This window comes from Rhinolophus sinicus, chromosome 5 (assembly GCF_057876585.1).
Source record: "Rhinolophus sinicus isolate RSI-liver-muscle chromosome 5, RSI-T2T, whole genome shotgun sequence".
Classification (NCBI taxonomy): domain Eukaryota; kingdom Metazoa; phylum Chordata; class Mammalia; order Chiroptera; family Rhinolophidae; genus Rhinolophus; species Rhinolophus sinicus.
This window is the reverse complement of record NC_142505.1, coordinates 175393-195359: the sequence shown is the minus strand read 5'-3', so window position 1 is coordinate 195359 and position 19967 is coordinate 175393. Positions and strand designations below refer to the sequence as shown.

General features: G+C 49.8%; 1 protein-coding gene across 3 annotated transcripts in view; it reads left to right on the top strand.

The window, feature by feature from the left end:
• The window catches only part of PDZRN3 (PDZ domain containing ring finger 3), a 147590-nt gene extending 128356 nt beyond the window's left edge, over positions 1 to 19234 (top strand). For all 3 annotated transcript variants that reach the window (XM_088798082.1, XM_088798083.1, XM_088798081.1), the window contains 7 exons: positions 756 to 1003; positions 3287 to 3374; positions 12937 to 13035; positions 14069 to 14131; positions 15732 to 15833; positions 16787 to 16903; positions 17237 to 19234. In XM_088798082.1, coding sequence (XP_088654208.1) covers positions 756 to 1003; positions 3287 to 3374; positions 12937 to 13035; positions 14069 to 14131; positions 15732 to 15833; positions 16787 to 16903; positions 17237 to 18388 — 1869 coding nt within the window. In that variant the 3' untranslated portion in view covers positions 18389 to 19234. The remainder of the gene's footprint in view (positions 1 to 755; positions 1004 to 3286; positions 3375 to 12936; positions 13036 to 14068; positions 14132 to 15731; positions 15834 to 16786; positions 16904 to 17236) is intronic.
• The last annotated feature ends 733 nt before the right edge of the window (positions 19235 to 19967 follow it).

The window sequence follows — 19967 nt, the reverse complement described above, 5'->3', positions numbered from 1 at the left end:
TTCTGCCTTGTTTCCTCATGCACGTCTCCTGACGACGGCCGTGTTGTGATAGTTGGTTGTGCCATTGGGGGGTGGGGGCCCTGGACACAACTCCCAAAGTTCTCACCCACACTCACTGCCAAGGGCACCTCATGCTGTTTATTTGAAGCTGTCGGAGGGGAGGTGAACACCCTTCGGTGCCACCAGCTGCCCGGGACAATGCTGAGAAGCTGTGAGGAGGAGCAGTGCCAGCGGGCGCTGCCGTTCCGCCAGCTCCTGTCCCCCCGTGTCGGCCCTTGGAGGTCCTTTCTGTCATCGGCCCTATCCACCTATGCCTGCGTCATCATTTAACTAATATTTCCAATTGGCTTTTTAAAGAAAAGCAAAAAAGAATGCACTTAAAAAGGGAACTTGATATTGCATGCACAAAAGCAAAACTGATGTCCCCTGACACCCACTGGAAAAACACCCGCCATGAACCATAACAATGTGGTTAGTTTCTAATCAGCTGCCCTGCCTGACAAAGGTGCTGAGCCTCGGGCTGCCCTTCTGTCTCGCCAGCAAGATGACACTGCGGTACAGACAGTGCCACTGTGAGATGTATCATTTGATGCCTGATCTGCCATCTCCACACTCACCCGCCCCCACCGTGCTCCTGGGGAAACCTTACAGAGCACCCACTTGCCCTGCTCTACCCAACTTGTCCTTCCTCTTAGCAGCCGAGCCAGACTCTTGCTTAACTGGCCCTCCTCCTCCCCCCACGTGTCTCTCCACAGGTCAACGGCAAGGACCTGTCCCGCGCCACCCACGAGCAGGCCGTGGACGCCTTCAAGACGGCGCAGGAGCCCATTGTGGTGCAGGTGCTCAGGAGGACGCCGCGGGCCCGGATGTGCACGCCGGCCCCCGAGGCGCAGCTGGTGGACACGGGGACGCAGACCGACATCACCTTCGAGCACATCATGGCCCTGGCCAAGGTGGCCCCCGCCGCCCCACCCGTGCTGGAGCCCTACCTCCTGGCCGAGGGGTAAGTGACTGGTGTGGCGAGTGTGGCAGAGAAGTGTGGGGACCTGGTGCTTCCGTCCACGTGCCCAGAAGAGTTCACCGCCTCACAGCTTTTTCCAGGTCACCCACTTCCAACCTTGTTGTTTATAGAGGCAATAAATTGAGTCCTGCACAAAGCCAGTCTGATACATTAACTAGCCCATGATAACCCTGGAGCAATTATTCAAATTATATTCTAAGAACAAAATTACTTCCTAATGTCGTAAAAGTTGTTTCAGAATAAAATGTCATCACCACGATTGGCCACATGGAGGCTCTGAGGCTGGAACACAGGAACTGCTGGTGGCTCTTTCTAGAAACAAAGAGGTGAGGGAGGGCCTGGCTTGTGTCCCTTCCCTTGGGGGGCTCACGTCTGCCCTGGACCCACGTGGGGGTCTGCAAGCGCACACAGAAGCCCCGCCTTCCCGTTAAACAGCCCTGTGACCACACAGCCCGTCACTGCACAGAGTAGCCCAGAGCCCTCGAGCATCGCCGTCCCCTGGGTTGACGTGCTTTCATTCCCCTGGACTGTATTTTCTCTGTTAAAATGGGGACAGTAGTAGTACCTGCCACATAGGGGTGCTGGATCAAATGATAGAAAGCATGGAAAGTGTTCAGCATGGTGTGTGGTACGCAGCAATTGTCATTAGTTTAGTGATTGATGTGAAATATTTAGGATAAAAAGAGCGAGAAATTCTCTACGGTCGGCCACTGGGTTAAAAGGATGGCCAGGCCAGTGCAGCCTTCCCCATGGGACTTTGCACATCTCAAGGCAAGACATCCACTTCCGGCCTCAGCCTCGGGCTGATGTCACTCACTCCTGTCTGTCCCATCTTGCTCCTGGCTCAGGTGAGTCATTCGGTGCGTTATTTCAGGGGCATTTTCAGTTCCTCGCCTCGGGAGAAGCTGAGTGAAACCTGTTAGCAGCTCAGGAGCTGGGGGGACCTGTGTCTCCATCACACAAAAGCTCACCCTTCACCCGTGGTTTTCATGCTTAACTGACATTGGAACCCAGGGCTGCTCAGCTTTACAGAGTAAGTGTAGCTGCACCTGCAGCCTGTAAAGTGGAGCTAGTGTGGTCAGACAGCCCCTCAGTGTGCACAGACGGTGTGCTCACGTGTCCCTCACGCCTGTGCATTGACGGTGCAGGCGCCACTTCTGCTCAGCAGACGACCAGATCGGAGCCATGACACCGTGTGTCATTCTGGGATTGTAGGGAACTGGCCGAGTCACCGAGCATGACCATTCCGACCCGCTCCCTGACGTTACTTTCCAGACTGCCTCTCCTTACTGATGAGGCTTTCCGGGCTGCTCCCGACTTGCAGGTGTTGAACTGCCACAGTGACGGGCCTCTTAGAAGCCAGACCCCGAATTTCCTCTCAAGTCTAGTGCATTTGACATGACTTTTCCCGAGGGGCACTTGAGAAATGTCAGAAGAGTCGCGAGGTCAGGCGTGTGCAGTTCTGGCTGCCAGGTGAAAGGTCAGCAGCAGGTGCACACATGAAGGGGGTGTGGCTGACGCTTGCGAGCCAGGCCTCCCAGCAGCACCGTCAGCCTGAGCCCTGTACGCGCAGGCGCAGGCCTGGGGACGGGAAAGCCGTCGTGTGAACGAGCACTGGTGTCTGATCTGTCATTGCAAAGCCAAGTGCAGGCGGGCAGACCCTGTGCCGATCTCTGGGGCAAGCAGGTCTGGGTGCCCAGCTCTCCTTCCTTCCCCGGCTGGCACCTTTCCGCTGCCTGTGCTCCTAGCTTCAGTCACAGTGTGTCCAGGCAGGTGGCGGGCTCTGTGAACTGTCACATGTTGTGCTGAAGTGACCCACGCTCCTCTCCTGGGTGTGTGTGTGTGTGTGTAGATACAAGACATGCATGTGCACACTGGGTTTAATAACAAACATATTTCTTCTGGACGCAGTCAAAAAAGTGTGAGAAGACAGACAGCATGGCAGTGTGGTCCCAGCCGGCTTTCCAGTCCCAGCAGACTGAGTGTTGCCTTTTTATCCCAGATACAATGTAACTGAAGCAGCAAGTGGTAAATGCCAGTCTGTCCCCCATGCAGACTAAGAAATTGCTCATGGTGACCCGCATGGCGAGGCAGCTGGACTGGTCACTGGAAACAGCACCGCTGGTCGCATCTGACCCCTTCTGGGCAGCCGATGTCAGCAGTGGTGGAAACGTGATGATGCAGGTCCTGACCAGAGAGTGTGAGCAGGCCCTGCGTCAGGGTGGCGAGCAGGCGGCGCCTTCACGGTCCTTCGTGTCTTTGCAGGCTTCCCTGTGCCCACGGATACTACGACCCCAGTGACTACATCGGCGGCGCCCAGCAGGACCTGGACAGGGAGGAGCTGGAGCTGGAGGTAGGACCGCGCCCTGGGCTCAGCGCGGGGCTCACGTTAGGAAAAGCAAGCGCTCAGGACGCGTGAACGGAGTTGTGGATGCTTATGAAATACCTGCTTTTGGTGAATTTCGTTCAAAAGAACCACTTCCGGCTGTTTGAAAGGCATTGGAGCTTTTCTTCCCTTCCACCGCAGAACGTGACGATCAGATCCCAAGGCAGAAATGTGGGCTTTTTATTTAAATTGTTGAGGAGACAGGGTAGAAAGCCCTGCAGGACCGGTGACGTCACAGCCCCCGCCAGCACATCCCCTGATGGGTGTCAGCTCCTCCCATCACTCTTGTCATGACTTTCTATGCAGATGCTCAGGAACAGGTCCCAGTGTTAAAGCCGACACTGCCCACACCCAACAGCAGGGGGTTTCACCCACTGGGTCCTTGTAAAGCTTTTCTGACACTGATCTTGGAGGAATGAAACCAATCCATTCCTCTCTGTTACTTGAGGCCAGAAATGACTCAGGATTCCAGCTGCTGTATAATGTCACCCCGGCCTCTGAGATGTGCAGTGTTTAGAGGATACCAGTTCACAGACTTCTACTCCTCATTTTCCTTTTAGTAAGAGTGATAGAAAATAGAGAGAAATCAACTTTCAGGATCATTCATACTTGTGGGAAAGCTGTTTCATATTTCAGTGTGTTTTAAAAAGTATGAGAGCATTTTTTGGAAACTGACTTTACAGAATAGGGTAATAGGGTGCCTTTTAAAAAGCTACCTGATACTGAGAGGTAAATGTTTCGGCACAATCAAAATCCACTAACAATCTCAGTTTCATGGCCAGCCATTGTGGCATCTGGGCCACTGCGCCGTACTTCTGAGGCTGATAAGTGCTCAAGTGGCATAGGTCCCTTTGCAGGGACACAAACAGTAGAAGACAGCTCAAGCGTTCCCTCAAAGTCACCAAGCTTTTGTTCCAAAACGGAAGACGACAATCAGTAAAAGCAGATGCCCCTTCCCTGGCCGCTCACTCACCACCCGTGCTGGGTACTAGAGCCATGGCTGACCCAACGATGACATGGTTTTGAAAATGTGAATTTCTTCTAGTGCATATGGTCTAAACGGAAACTAGTTATTCTAACGTATAGATGCCTGCTGTCCATGGACCAGGGCACTTGCATTCCAACAACTGCCCCAGGAAATGCAGCCTTGTGCCTTTCAAAAGATTAAAGATTCTGCCTGTTATTTTCAATGTGCCTTCTCCCCAACGGCAGGACTAGTTCATGGAGCCACCGGTGACCCCCCCAGGGCACTAGTCCTCCAAGGTGTTAATACACGGGGTTTGCAAAGGGGGTTCCAGGTCAAGGAGATGTCAGGTTGAACAGAAGTAAACAGATTTCTTTCCTACAGGACATTCAGAATCTTGAATGTGTAAATTAGCATGTAAATTAGCATGTAAATGACCAGGGGGAGGGGAAACGGGGCAGAGTTACCCAGACAGACGCAGTCATTTGCTGCAGGAACTTCTCTCCGGCCACGTGCCTGTTAACATGTCCGGAGTCTAGAGTTCTTTGGAGCAGTGCTTTGCAAGAAGGGCTGTAATCTCTGCAGGACAACACTGCTTTTAATGTGACTATAATGTGACAAAGTCGGCATCTTTAAACAGCCACCATTTCTCAGGAGCTAGATTCATGGGAGTATGTAGACTGTACATCTTAAGTCTTTAGTTAAACTTGACGTTATAGCCCTGGGGTCCAAGTTCCATTTCAGTTCCCAGCACCTTTGAGAATCCGATGGCAGTTATGGCCTCTCCCTAGAAAACTGCTCCTGTCTCATGTCTGGAGGGCCACTGAGGACCCACTCTCTGCAATTTGACCCAATTCTGCCCTACAGTTTGTTGTCATATCTGAATACCAGCCAAGCCATTGTTTGCTTTGTAGTTCTCTTTAACTCATTTGAAATAAGACAAATTTATGTTAAAGGAAACACTGTACCACTGCCTCAGGCGGAAATCAGCATCAGTTGCCATGAACAGAAGGTGCGGCCACACAGTTAAATACAGTGGACTCAGGCCTCGCTGTTACACCCTGGGGCCTGGGGCCGGTTCTCCACTGCCTCCGGCTCCGTGTCCTGTTCTAAGGATATTAGGTAGTACGAAGGAAGTGAAGGAAGCATGAAGACCAGCCTCAACCGAGCCTTTCTCTGTGGACGAGGGAACTTCCTCAGTGAGCACCAGCGGGACCCCTCATGTTTGGTGGGGGGGACACGCAGCTCCTAGAGCCTTGCTGCTGGTGTGTGCGGGGCCAGCAGGATCGCTGGGACATGTCAGTGACGCAAAGCCGAGCCTCAGACCTGCAGGTCAGTCTGCATTTTAACAGCATCCACAGGTGGTGTCACGTCCGAGGAGCCCTGCCCTAGAGGCCAAGGGCCCAGGTACAGGAGTCCGAGCTCCCACTTGCTCTCCTTGCCATGGGTCAGGCCAGTGATGTTCGGTGACAGTGTACTTTGATACACTGTAGTGTAGACATGTGCCTCCAAGCCTCTGATGTCACCCACGCTGTCACGCAGAGCTGGAAAGGCCTCGGCCCCTGTAGGCATGCAGCACTGAGCTAAGGCTTCGTTCTTTTCATGAACACAAAGCAGAGACCAAGAATCAACTACGTAGAAAATCAGTCGGTTTTCTGTTTAGACTCCGATGTCAAAAGCTTCACGTGCATCTCACTCTCGTGCCTGCTCAGCAGCTTTGACTAAGCATGTTCCACTAAAGGTGCCGTTTGGCGCCAGAAATGCACATCAGCATGTCACCCGCCCCCAAGGGGCTCATGTTCTCGAGGCTGAGCAGCCAGCAGGCCGTTAGGCAGGTGCTTTCATCTCCTCGAAAACAAAAACATGGCTGTTGCCCATCTCTGGCTCTTTAGGACGGCCGTCACGTGGCACCAGGAATCCAATGGGCCTTTTGCCTATAGATGTCACCAGGTGATTTCTGCTAACCAAGCGACCTGGTGGTTCTGGAGGGACGGCCTGTCCGGAGCCCTGTGCTGAGATGCACCGTAGCAACTCTCCAGGAGGGCCAGTGGCCATGCGTACTTCCAGGAGTGCCCCGTTCGAAGCTATATCTCTGAGAGGTAGCCTCGGCAGTTCAAGGTTTCCAGACAGACCCCCGTGCTGAGGACCCAGTTTTCGGGGAGACGCATATACCCATCACCCTGCTCCCACAACACTTCTTAGGATAGTCAGCAGTCTTTGTGCCAGCTTCCGTCGTGTGATTACCCACTCTGGGGCTAGAAGCAGCAGCTTGTTTCGAGTGAGGCCATCAGTCTCAACTCCCCACTTGCCATCGAAGCTGGAGAAGACCAGGATCTGCCCCTTTCAGAAAATGGATGTGACGTCAGGGAGACGTGCATGCGTGTGTCGGGATGTCCTGGAAGCAAAGGCACAGAGAACAGGTGCCCTCGCTTGTAAAGCACACGCAAGGACCTTATTTCCGTGGGTGTCAAAGCCTGTTACTGTGGAGCTGCTCGAGTTAAGAAGATTGTGCCACATACACCCAAGGGCTGAGCAGCCAAGTAATTACCCAGAAGCCTTTGGGGACTGAACACCAGCTCTGCATCTGCAGACAAGTCACAAAGAAAACAGACGTCCGACAGAAGCCTTTTCCTTTGTCTATGGTCTGAATCTCCAGTTCATTCACTGGCAGCACCGTAGGCAGGAGCGAAGCTGCCGTCACCGGTGTTGGATCCTGATGACGTGACTCAGACCGGAAAGGACAGGGAGGACTGCAGCTTCAGAGGGGCTGTGATGCTCTCCCCACCTGGCTTCACAGAGTAACCTGCGCAGGGCACCGGGGTTGGGTTGTCCTGGGGATGACGGGCCCCAACCAGTCAACATATGCTTGAGCGTCGAGGCACCACTCAGCCCCGATCCCAGACCTCCCCTGGCCAGCCCTGCGCTCACTGAGTCAGCTCCTCACCACTCTCCGGGTGCCGTGGGGACTTTGCTAATGTTTCTTCCACCTGCTCCCATCTCAGCCTGCGTGGCACTTCCCCTGGACCCTTGCACAGCTCAGCCTAGCTCAGCTTTTTGTCTGTATGTCACCTCCAGAGAAGGTGGGCCCCTCTCTGTGAAGCACCCCGACCCCACAGTGCCATGTCCTACCTATTGTCTGGCTCCCTGAGTGGAATCCAAGCTCCAGGACAGCTGGGCTCTGTTGCATTCCTCCTGCCTAGACAGAGCCTGGCGTGTAGTGGGCCCCCCGTAAATATTGTTGAATGAGGGAGTAGGTGCCTTCTTACCCTACCCCAAATTTAAGGTCTAGGAAAGGAAATGCAGTCTTTTTAGAGGCATCTCTGCACCCCACATAGCACCATGCATAGCGGTAGAAAGCGTCAAGATATGTTTAAAGAAGTGTGTACAACAGTCCTGGATCAATAAGTAAAGAGTTTTGCTCCAGTGAACAGTCCTCGCAGAGGCAGATAAGCCATCAGAGTCTCTGGGAATCCTCTGATTAAAGTGGCTGCCAGTGAAACAGAAAGCTTGAATCGTCTAGGTGGAATGGCCCCTTAATTCTTTTAATTGCACTATCATTTCAGTTCCATCTGAAATGTCAGGCTTAGTTGTTCATTTTTATCCAGCAGCCCATCTAGATAGTAAGCAACAGGACACCATGGTGCGAGCTGCAGTCCAGAGAATGCTGGTGCATTATTCACGCCACTGTGATTAATGGGCCTTGAAACCTTATCTCCATCATCCCAGATACATATGCATTGACAGCCGCTATGCTTTCTGTGGTGTGTAGGGCTGTGCGTCCAGCTCAGAGTCAGGATGAAAAGCTGAGAATTTACAAAACACCCAATAACTTTGAGGAGCTGTCATTTCCACTGAGCCCGAGATACGGTGTCTGGTTATATGTAAGACTGTAGAATAGCTGAAAAGTTGCAGAGAAGCGGCACCAAGCCCACCTTCCAGTCAGGTCTGTCTCCCGCCTGAACTCAGGCGCATTCACTCGGGCTCACTGAGCAGGTGCTGTGCGTGAGCGTAAGGCAGACACTGCTTCCCCGCCCCCCTCACTATTCGGCGCCTGCTGCCTGTGAACTTGGCATGAGCTCTACAGATCCGGAAAGGAGCAGCTCGTACACTGTGGGTTGTCAGGAGCTTCTGAGGACCTTTGATGGCTCGCCCTGTGCTTAACCATCGGTAGCCAAGCTCTGCGTGTCCCGTTGGCCCACCCTCGGACACTGAGTGGCCCCCTTAAGTTATTCTGTGTGCCTTCTAAGAGATCTTCCCCGCTTTGGTTCAGAGTTCTAAAGAAGATCTAAAGAAGATCCAGACGATGCGAGAAAACACTGAAGTCTACGCCTTCCCATCTGCTGTCGATATCACATGGGTACCTGAACTCCAGACATCCTTTTGCTTCATGAATCGAAATGGGCTTTGCCCGAATCTGCTCACCCAGGACCACTTGTCTCTTTTAAAACCAGACTATTTTGAAGCGACAGCTGCTCCCAGAGGACTGCCCTGCACTGGGGCCACACTCCCGTCCTTACATCTGCTCTGAAGACCAAGTTCTCAGACTGCACCCCACTGCCAGCTGGGACTGGGGGCATTGGTCCAACATGTGCTCCCGTGCCCTGACACGTCACGCGTGCCTCTGCTGCAGCCAGGCTGGCACTTCTCGTCCACATCAAGGATGCAATGTCATCTTTGCAAGGTTTAAGTCAAATCCAGCCGAAGTGAGAATGTGACTGTCCCCATGCGTGTCCCCCAGGAGAATTTGCAATGGGAGTTAAAGTGTTGGGCCCACGTCGTTGTGCGACAGTAAGGACATGTATTCCTGGAATCCCAGCAACTGGAAACACACCTCTTCTCTCCTGTGCAAAATGTCATATGGGCCTGGACCACCATGGGTCGTGGGGAACACAATTCCAAGCAGGACTTAGGGGTGGTATATTATTAATTTGCTACCCATATGTGGGGTTAATGGCAGCATCTAAAGTGTGTCAGTAAGGAAAGTGTAAGAAGACATGGTCCTTGAATCAACTATCAGTGCTTCAGGCGAAAATATTTTAAAACAAGTGTTTTAGGAACCTCTTTGGTTACAACCTGACATTTTGTTCCAAGAAGTTTTCTCTCTAGTTATAAAAGTAATACAGATTCGTTAGGAGAAACTGGCAGATTTGGAAAGAAAACACAGAAAGTCATCTCTTCAGTAGCAACATGAACTAATTAATGTCTACTTTTATAGCTTAACAGTGCTCCAAATATCTATCAATCAAAGTATTGACAAAAACTAGAGTAAAAAATGAAATTCTCCCTTTTGCAAGTCAAATTCATCCTTTTGCAAATCAAATTCATCCTTTTGCAAATCAAATTCACCCTTTTGCAAATCAAATTTACCCTTTTGCAAATAAAATTCACTCTTTTGCAAATCAAATTCACCTTTTGCAAATCAAATTCACCCTTTTGTAAATCAAATTCACCCCTTGACAAATCCAATTCACTCTTTTGAAAATCAAATTCACCCTTTTGCAAATCAAATTCACCCTTTTGCAAATCAAATTCACCCTTTTGCAAATCAAATTCACTCTTTTGCAAATCAAATTCACCTTTTACAAATCAAATTCACCCTTTTGTAAATCAAATTCACCCCTTGGCAAATCAAATTCACCCCTTGGCAAATCAAATTCACCTTTTGCAAATCAAATTCACCCCTTTGCAAATCAAATTCACCTTTTCCAAATCAAATTAACCCTTTAGCAAATCAAATTCACCCCTTTGTAAATCAAATTCACCCCTTTGCAAATCAAATTCTCCATTTTGAAGTCGAAATTCACCCTTTTGCAAAGCAAATTCACCCCTATACAAATCAAATTCACCCTTTTGCAAAGCAAATTCACCCTTTTGAAATCCAAATTCACCCTTTTGTAAATCAAATTCACCCCTTCCTTTGCAAATCAAATTCACCCTCTTGCAAATCAAATAGACCAGACCCTTTTGCAAATCAAATTAACCCCTTTGCAAATCAAATTCACCCCTTTGAAACTCAAATTCACCCTTTTGAAATGCAAATTCACCCCTGTGGACTCAAAATTAACCCTCTTGCAAATCAAACTCACCCTTTTGCAAAGCAAATTCACCCCTTTGCAATCCAAAAAAAAAATCACTCCTTTGCAAATCTAATTTACCATTTTGCTAATCAAACTCACCCCTTACAAATCAAGTTCACCCTTTTGCAAATCAAATTCATCCTTTTGCAGATCCAATTTTTCCACAAAAATCTTTTTGTTAGTCTTTGTAATAAAAATAAATCCAATGTTAAATTAGTGTTAAAATTAAACTTGTTTTTACGTGTATTTAATAATAAACATAAAATACGTATTTAACGTCAGAAATACTTATTTACTTATAGCTTCATCTACACGGTTCTCCTGCTGCTGTTCTTGGTATTTTCATATCCATATTTATAAAATAATTTTGACAATCTGTAGGAGTAATAGTTGCAACGGAATGATTAATATCTACTATATGTTCATGGTTTGATGGATCAGCGAAAATATTTCTTGCGCAGAACTTAATTTTTTAAAAACGAAGGTGCAATCGAAATGTAATACACCAGATCATGTTACTGTGCCAATGGTGAGAGGACGAAATGTTTCTCTAATTGCAGCAATAAACATTCAGGGAATGGTGTGGCATGAAGTAATTGCATGTTCTACAGTACAAATATTTTTTGGGAATTTCTTCAGAGGTTATTGCAGAAATTGGATGAAGATAACTTGGAGAAAGTGTGGTTTGTTTTGGACAATGTAAGCCTCTACAAAACCCAGGAATTAGCCTGTTACCACGAAAATAAGACCTCGCTGGACAATCAGCTCTACTGCGTGTTTTGGAGCAAAAATTAATATAAGGCCTGGTTTTATTTTACTATAAGACCGGGTTTTTAATGTAAGAATATAATACATAATATAAGAATATAATATAATATAATAATATAATACAGTGGTACCTCGGTTTTTTAACGTAATCCATTCCGGAAGACCGTTTGAGTTCTGAAACGTTCGAAAACAGCTAACAGCTAGGCCTCAGCATCTTGCACTCAGCGGAAGCCGTGTGACATGTTCGACTTCTGAGACATGTTCGAAAACCGAAGCATTTTCTTCTTGGTTTACGGTATTCGTAAACCAAAATGTTTGTCAACGGAGACGTTCGAAAACTGAGGTACTACTGTATAATACGGGGTCTTATTTTACTATAAGACTGGGTCTTAAATTAATTTTTGCTCCAAAAGATGCATTAGAGCTAATTGTCTGGCTAGGTCTTATTTTTGGGTAAACATGGTATGTGATCTCATTGGTCAGACAAGATATACTTTATTGTTCCTACCACCATACTCTCCAGTGATGAACCCCACTGAAGAAGTTTTTTCAAAAATTAAGTTCTGCACAAGAAATATTTTGGTTTATCCATCAAGCCATGAACATTTAGTAGATGTTCTTAATCATTCCATTGCAACTATTACTCCTACAGATTGTCATAATTATTTTATTAATATGTATATGAAAATACCGTGAGCAGTGGCAGGAGAAGTGATGAAGCTATAAGTAAATAAGTATTTCTGATGTTAAATAAGTATCTTATGTTTATTATTAAATGCATGCAATAAAATGTTCATTTTAACAACATTGGATTTATTTTATTACAAAGAATAAGAAAATGTTTTTGTGTTGAAATTTCATCTGCAAAAGGATGAATTTGATTTGCAAAAAGGTGAATTTGATTTGTAAAAGGGTGAATTTGATTTGCAAAAGGGTGAATTGGGAGTGCAAAGGGGTGAATTTGATTTGCAAAAGGGTGAATTGGGAGTGCAAAGGGGTGAATTTGATTTGCAAAAGGGTGAATTGGGAGTGCAAAGGGGTGAATTTGATTTGCAAAAGGGTGAATTGGGAGTGCAAAGGGGTGAATTTGATTTGCAAAAGGGTGAATTGGGAGTGCAAAGGGGTGAATTTGATTTGCAAAAGGGTGAATTGGGAGTGCAAAGGGGTGAATTTGATTTGCAAAAGGGTGAATTGGGAGTGCAAAACCTGTATCGCAGCTGTTGTGGGAAGCATTCATTGCATAGTCAGTCACGTTACCCTCCTTTCTTGGGTCGATGTGTGTGTGATCTGTTTGTGAATATTAAAGCAAAACAATGTGAAATAATCTAACCAAACACATGGAAACATTTATAGTACAATGGCTGGGTGGTTTGGTGTATGGAAATATTCTTGATTGTGGCAGACATTGAAAGAATGCTTCTTAAAAGCCCCCTACCCCAGAAGTCTTGATGCTGAGTGACATATGGGTAATTTTTCTTTTGAGGGAATCAATAAAATAACTATTTTCAAAATGACTTTATATTGACTGAAAGGTCAGACATGCCTTGGGCATTGATCCCAGGTCCATAATCACTTTTTGTTTAGTAAGTTCACCACTCTCCATAGTTGATTGTCAAGAAATTCAGTTCATCATTTAAACAAAATATTTATAAAGTATTTGCAGTCCTCCCTGTGGCCACCGCCTACGGGAGTCTCACTGGGGATGGCCTTTCTTTGTCAGGAAGTGGATCTCTACAGAATGAACAGCCAGGATAAGCTGGGCCTCACTGTGTGCTACCGGACGGATGACGAAGACGACTTAGGCATTTACATAAGCGAGGTATGGAGGCCAGTTTCTTATAACTATGATATCAAGACCAAAAGACGTGCTTTTGTTTCATGTGTTAACCAACCTTAACCCTGGCTTCCTGAGAATTCTTTGGGAAGAGACAGACAAATTTCTCTGTCCCCTTCATCACACTCCATGGAGTTCCATCCTTAATGGGGGGTTAAGTTATAATATCAGCACAGTCAGTGAAATTGCCCTTCAGAAGCCTACAAATGGGCCAGAAAATGGAGCCATTTGCATGATTTGCGTGTTCCAGCCTGAGGGACCATCACACACACACTTCCCATCTGAGGTCCACTGGCTGGCGTGGTGGATGGAATCTTACTCTTTTCAAAGTATTTCTTTCTCTCTTTTCCTCTTGGTGGAGTGTGTATTGTTGAATCCATATATGTAAAGTGCAACTTCACAGTACATACCTGGAGGCTGTTTGATCTTCCAACTAACTGCAGTGTGGACACTGTGCCAAGCACCCCATGTTCACAAGCATGGAACCCCAAGGGTGTCAGGAAATAAATTCTGTCTCTATGGGATGAGCCAAGAGCTGTGTCTGCTGGGCTTAATAATTACCCTCTGGACAGACTTGGTCCACCAAGCTTCAGCTGGCCTGTTGTTGCTGCATTTTGGGGCATCTTTACTGTAGTCCAGCCCACTTGTCTCAGTTGCATTCCATTTCCAAGTTATTTTCCAACATTTAATAGTGGTTGGTAAAATAATCCAGGCACGGCTGCCAGTCAGTGTAATGAAAGCTGCCCTGTAGCATGTTCCTCGTCGCACTTGGACACGCAGTGTTGTGCCCGAAGTCTGCTGCCTGCCACACACGGCCCGCCAGGGCTGTGGCCCCAGAGCTCGGAAGGAGTCAATCCATCACTGTCTGTGTCTCTGCATGACACCGAGTCTCCTCTGTCTGTACGGAACAAAACCATAGGGACGAGCATGACAGTGTCAGATGTGTCTCAGGGAATGCCGTTACTGTCGTTATGTTGAGTTACCCACCTGGTGCTGACACTTTCACTGTGTATTTCAGATCGATCCTAACAGCATCGCGGCCAAGGACGGACGCATCCGAGAAGGAGACCGCATTATCCAGGTGAGTCGACATCTGACCGGTGGCCTGGTCCCCTGCCCATCACTAAAGCTCACACTGGTCCCAATAACAGCTCTCGAGATGAAGAGCACAGGCCGGACAAGTTAGCAAGTGAAGCACGGACTCTGGACAGTGACGCACAACAGGGCGTGTTGGGGCCTGAGGCAAAGTGGGGAGGGAGCCCTCGGGAGAGCCGCTGCCCAGCACCCCACAGGATGAGCCAGCTCACCTCGTTTTCTTCAACTCTCTTTGGGCCAAAGACAACACACGAGTGAGTCTAAGCCTGCCAACGATGTGACTTGTGGACCAGACTCATTTAGAGTGCTCTCAAGGATTAATTTTGGGCCAAGTGTTTCAAGTTTGGTCTGATCTTTATAATGGGAACATCTCTGGCAAATTTAGCAAAATGGATCAGAAGTCTTTCAAATTCTGTGACTCGGCACTTAAGCATTATATGGAATGGCTTCTCAGGGTACTTGCTTTCCCTCTAGCCCTGTTGCTGTTTTACATCAAAGTGAGACCGTTTCTCTCTCGGGTCCTCTTTTTCAACTCACAGAAATCGAGGTTCTTTGGTTCACTGTGTCCCACAGGCTTTGCTCTGCCTCTTCTCATTTCCGACACACTTTGTTTATAGCTATCATTCCAGTCCTCACTGTGAGTGATTTTGATTTTTTTCCCACTGCTTATTCCAATTTCCTCAGCCTTCAACCCAGACCTCAGCTGTCCTTCAGCTTCACTCCTGAGGTTTTGCACTCTTAGCCGTGCTGCCGTTTTTGGTTGCTATTGTTTTCCAGTTACATGTCCTATAGGGCAGGGAGGCGCTGGGTCCCCGACAGGGCCCTCTGTGCTCCATTGGGTCCACTGGGCCTCAGTGACCCCATTTCTCCTTGGTCACCAAGATCCATTACCCCAAATGGTGGAGTCACCGCTTTGCTGACTGTTGGTTTAAGGAGTTGGTGGAAGGCTCACCCCCACTCCCCCAGCTCAGTGGGAGCATCCCTGGGGCCCTTGCAGGAATGGCCCACTCTGGGACTGAAACCTCCAGACCAGGAAAAGGAGCAAAAATCCTGCAAGAGGGTTATCTGGTGTGATGGCGAGAGAGTCCCTCCCACTGGCCTCTGTCCTACCTAAAGAAGTTAAAAAAATGCCCAAGTGAGGATACAAACCACCTTGCGTAATTCCATTTCCTTCTCTCCCCTCAACTTCCACAATGTTCCCATCAGACCTGTTGCTTCTTCACCCGTATTATCGGAAAATACCTGTAATAATGCTTTACTACCTCCATTTGTATTCCTGCCTGAGTATTCTGCCTGATGAAATTGCACAGATGTCCCTTCTTCCCACACTGTGATTTTGCCCAGTGCTGCCTCCTGGGGTCCCAGCCACCCCTGTTCTCATGGCTTGTACTTTACACTCTCCTTGGACGCCCACAGGGTCCCCTCCTGGGCCAGAGACTGCACCAACATCAGCATTCTTTACATGCTGCATGGAAGCTCTCTCTGTTGTGCTGCAAGTGGGTGACAGACACAGGCCTGCAGCAGGACACAGTGGTCCTACATGAGCTGATTGATGCACTGTCCACCCCTCACCTCCTGTCTTTCAGATTAATGGGCTGGAGGTACAGAACCGGGAAGAGGCCGTGGCTCTCCTGACCAGTGACGAACACAAGAGTGTTTCCCTGCTCATTGCAAGGCCCGAACTCCAGGTGAGTCAGCTTCTTGCCCATGAGGCTGGGTCTGACTTTCTAGACCAAAGCCCATGCTCCTGTAGGACACCGCCCGGTGTCATCCGACCTTGAAGGCAGTGTGCCACCCTGAGACGGTGGTCTAACTGCTGGGGCTCAGCACATTTTCTGCTTTAACCTTTAAAGGTGGCGCTGACGGCAGCCCAGCAGGCTCATTAATGCAGGGATGTAGTGAAGGAGAAGGGAAGTCTATGGGATGGAAAACACAGCCAGGGTCATGACCGTCCGGAGGTGACATCCTGGGGCCTGGCAGGTGCTCCAGCCGAGCTATGTGTGTCTTGTTCACAGTTGCAGAGTGCAGGGGGCGTGCAGTGTGGTGACAACAGTTAGTAGCACTGTACTGACTACTGGAAATTGGCTAGAAGAGTGAATTTCAGGTGCTCTCATCACACACACACACACACACACACACACACACAAAACCAGTACCTCAGAGATGATGTTAATTAGCTTGTCTAATCATTTCATTATGGGAATATATGTCAAATCATGATGTATACCTTAAACGTAATACAATGTTTATTTTTTTAATGAAACATTGATCAATAAACTTTATTTAAAAATGAAAATAAAAGGCCACATTTGGCACTTGGGCTGTAGATCAAGGAGCCCCGAATAGTTCTCTTTTATGGGGGAGGGGGGCTGCTGTGCTCAGTGCGGGCGGGAGCAGGCGGCCAGCTGGCTGGACCCATTCTACCTGGCCTGACTCTAGCGGAGGTGGACAGAGGGGCATCACCCGTGGACATGAATGGGCAGACACTGACGTGGGTTGGGCTCCTTTTCTGACGCGTAGCAAAACAAGTCGTGTTGCCCTAGAAATATTGTTCCCAAGGAAATGTCTTTTCTTAAAATACATAATTAAATGAAAGCAAAGGCCTGTCTTGTGAGGCATGTTGGCTGCCGCTTCTCCCCAGCTGGACGAGGGCTGGATGGACGATGACAGAAACGACCTTCTGGACGAGCTGCACTTGGACATGCTGGAGGAGCAGCACCACCAGGCCATGCAGTTCACGGCCAGCATGCTCCCCCAGGTAAGGGGCCGCCCCTGCCCTCCGAGCCCCTTGTCCCTACTGACGACCGTCAGGCACCAGCGCCTGGAAGGCGGCGCGCAGGCAGACTGGGCGCGTTTCTAGTCACCTAGAGCCGAAGTCGCACGGAGAGTGTGGCCCCCGAAGCGCAGGCACGCCGAGGGGCGCGGGCGCGACACTCCCGAGCTCAGCTCGTGGCCACCATCGGCCTGAGCTGCTTGGCGCCACCCGCTCCCTCTGTCCCCCCCCACTGGGTCAGGCGCGTTGGGCGGTGCCAGCGCAGGTGGGTACGTGGCCCTGTCCCCACTCCGACCGCCGCTCGTTTCCCTTGTGCAGAAGGCGCACGAGGAAGACGGCGGCACCACGGACACGGCCACCACCCTGTCCAACCAGCACGAGAAGGACAGCGGTGTGGGCCGCACCGACGACAGCGCGCGCAACGACGAGAGCTCGGAGCCGGAGCACAGCGGCGACCGGGCCCTGAGCCCGGAGGCCGCACAGGAGCCCGGCCGCGCGCCCGGCCTGGACGCGGAGCTGCGGCGGCTGAGCCGGGAGCTGCGCGGCGTGGAGCTCGAGTGCCTGGGGCTGGTGCGCGCGCGGCGCGCCGCCTGGATGCTGCCCGACAGCGGCTTCCGCAACTACAACACGAGCGCGGACGGCCGCCGGCCCGCGCTGGCCGACATCACCGAGCTGCCCGAGCGCGGCGACAAGGACAGCTCGAGCGCCTACAACACCGGCGAGACGGACGCGTCCCCCGACGGCTCGCTGCGCAGGGCGGCGGAGGGCGGCCCGGCAGCCCCGGCTTCGGGCGGCCCGCGCCCCGCCCCGGACGCCGCCGAGGAGCGGCCCGCAGGCGGCGGCGCGGGCCCCGCGGAGCCGGACGACGGCGGCCGGAGGCGGGCGGCGCATGCGCCCTACCGGCACGCGCACATCCCCGCGCACGCGCAGCACTACCGCAGCTACATGCAGCTGGTGCAGCAGCGCTCGGCCGTGGAGTTCGCGCACAGCCAGACGAGCCTGGCCGGGCCCGCCGAGCCGCGGCTGGAGTGGAAGGTCAAGGTGCGCAGCGACGGCTCGCGCTACATCACCAAGCGGCCGGTGCGCGACCGGCTGCTGCGGGAGCGCGCGCTGCGCATCCGCGAGGAGCGCAGCGGCGCCACCACGGACGACGACGCGGCCAGCGAGCTGAAGCTGGGCCGCTACTGGAGCCGCGAGGAGCGCAAGCAGCACGTGGTGCGCGCCAAGGAGCAGCGGCGGCGGCGCGCGCTGCTGCTGCAGAGCCGGCCGGGCTGCCTGCCGGAGCCGCTGGCCGGCGACGAGCGCAAGGAGCCGAGCATCCTGGAGCTGAGCCACAAGAAGATGATGAAGCGGCGGAACAGGAGGATCCTGGACAACTGGATGACCATCCAGGAGCTCCTGACTCACGGCGCCAAGTCCCCGGACGGCACCAGGGTGGCCAACTGCTTCCTGTCGGTGACCACAGTGTGACGGACGCGCACGTGCGCGGCGTGTACATAGCGAATGCGCTCGTTGGGGTGGACGCTCTTGCCTCGTTCAAAGCGGCAGGTTTCTGTACAGAAGAGAAATAAGGTCGTGTTTATAGTCAGACTGCACCTTGGGGGTCATTGCTCTACCGTGAGTGGAGAGTAAACCACCCGTAACTGTCTTGGAAGGTACTATTAACACACAGGGCTTTTTTCAAGTAGCGCTGGTACTTTTTACCTTGTTACCTTTTACATGCAGCGTTTAAATGTCCAAAAGATCTTTTTATTAAGCATACTTTCACAAATTTGTTTAAACTATATTCATATACAAGAGTTAAACGCTTTTTGTCCTGCGGAAAACACAGATACAACTGCCAGTATGTATTTTTAATGGAACTCTATTTTGTAATGTTACTTTGCTGAATGTGTTTCATATGAGTGACCATTAATATATTACTTGGGTCAGGGCTTCAACGCAAAACCACCAAACTGGTTAACGATTTGATACGCATAACCAAACCAGCAGTGTTTCAATGTGTGTTCCAACTCTAAACATTTTCCTGATTAAAGTTCCCAAGAGAGTGGAAAGGTTTAAACAGAAAGCCGGGCATCATGTAGCTTTATGGAAGTTGAAAGCATGTTTGCAAACAGTGCAGCCCGTTGGAAAAATGTGCATGTACAGGAACGTTGTGGATGGAGACGGTTTGGGGAATTCTAAGTGTCATTGTAGTAAATAAACCTTTGCTGTGGAGATTTGAAGGGACAGACTTTGTACAAGCAAGTTCACAAAATCATGAGTAGCTGCAAACATGAAGTAAAATGAAGTTAAAATAAATTATTTTCTATTTGATACGGTTTGATGTGACTCCTCCTTTTGCAGTGGTGTCTCTGAAATCAAAGCCTTTTGCAATGTCTGTTCTTTTCCTGCCTCGGAAGAATATGAGACCTTCAGGTCATCCGACCCTTCTTTCTGCCTGGAACCCAAAGACATGTGAAACCAAGGTTTGTCAGTGAAAAATGAGGAATCCAACTCACCGTCTAATCCTGCATTCCAACAGGCCGTGTTGCAGAAAGCCACACCCAGCACAGTGGCCTGTAAGCAAGAATAACTGCAGTGAATCATTTGATCAATCGGGGTCACGTCCACAGTGAAATCTCTTTGGTCTTTTGGAACCATTACTGCCTGTCAGTAATAAAAACATTTCTGCTGACGTGGCCCAACTGCCCATGTATAAGATGCATCTGAAAATCACACAATATTGTCATAGAATAGCAAGGGTCACCCAAGTGGGTGGGCTTCAAAACTGGTATCTTTCAGACTCCAAGTCCAGGACCCTAAATAATGAATTTGCTAAAAGCATTCCCTGGTTACAGTGCTTACAACAATTTCAGCCATGATACCCACTGAAAAGACAAAAGACAAAAAATGGGACTGGGAAGGGTGTCATTTACCGTGACGCCAGGCACCTCACACACAGATCCTCCCACAGGACCTGTTCTCACCAAAATTCCTCCTTTGGGGCCAAAATCTTGAGACTCATTAGTAGTCACACTTGTAATGAAGCAACTTAATGAAAATAAGA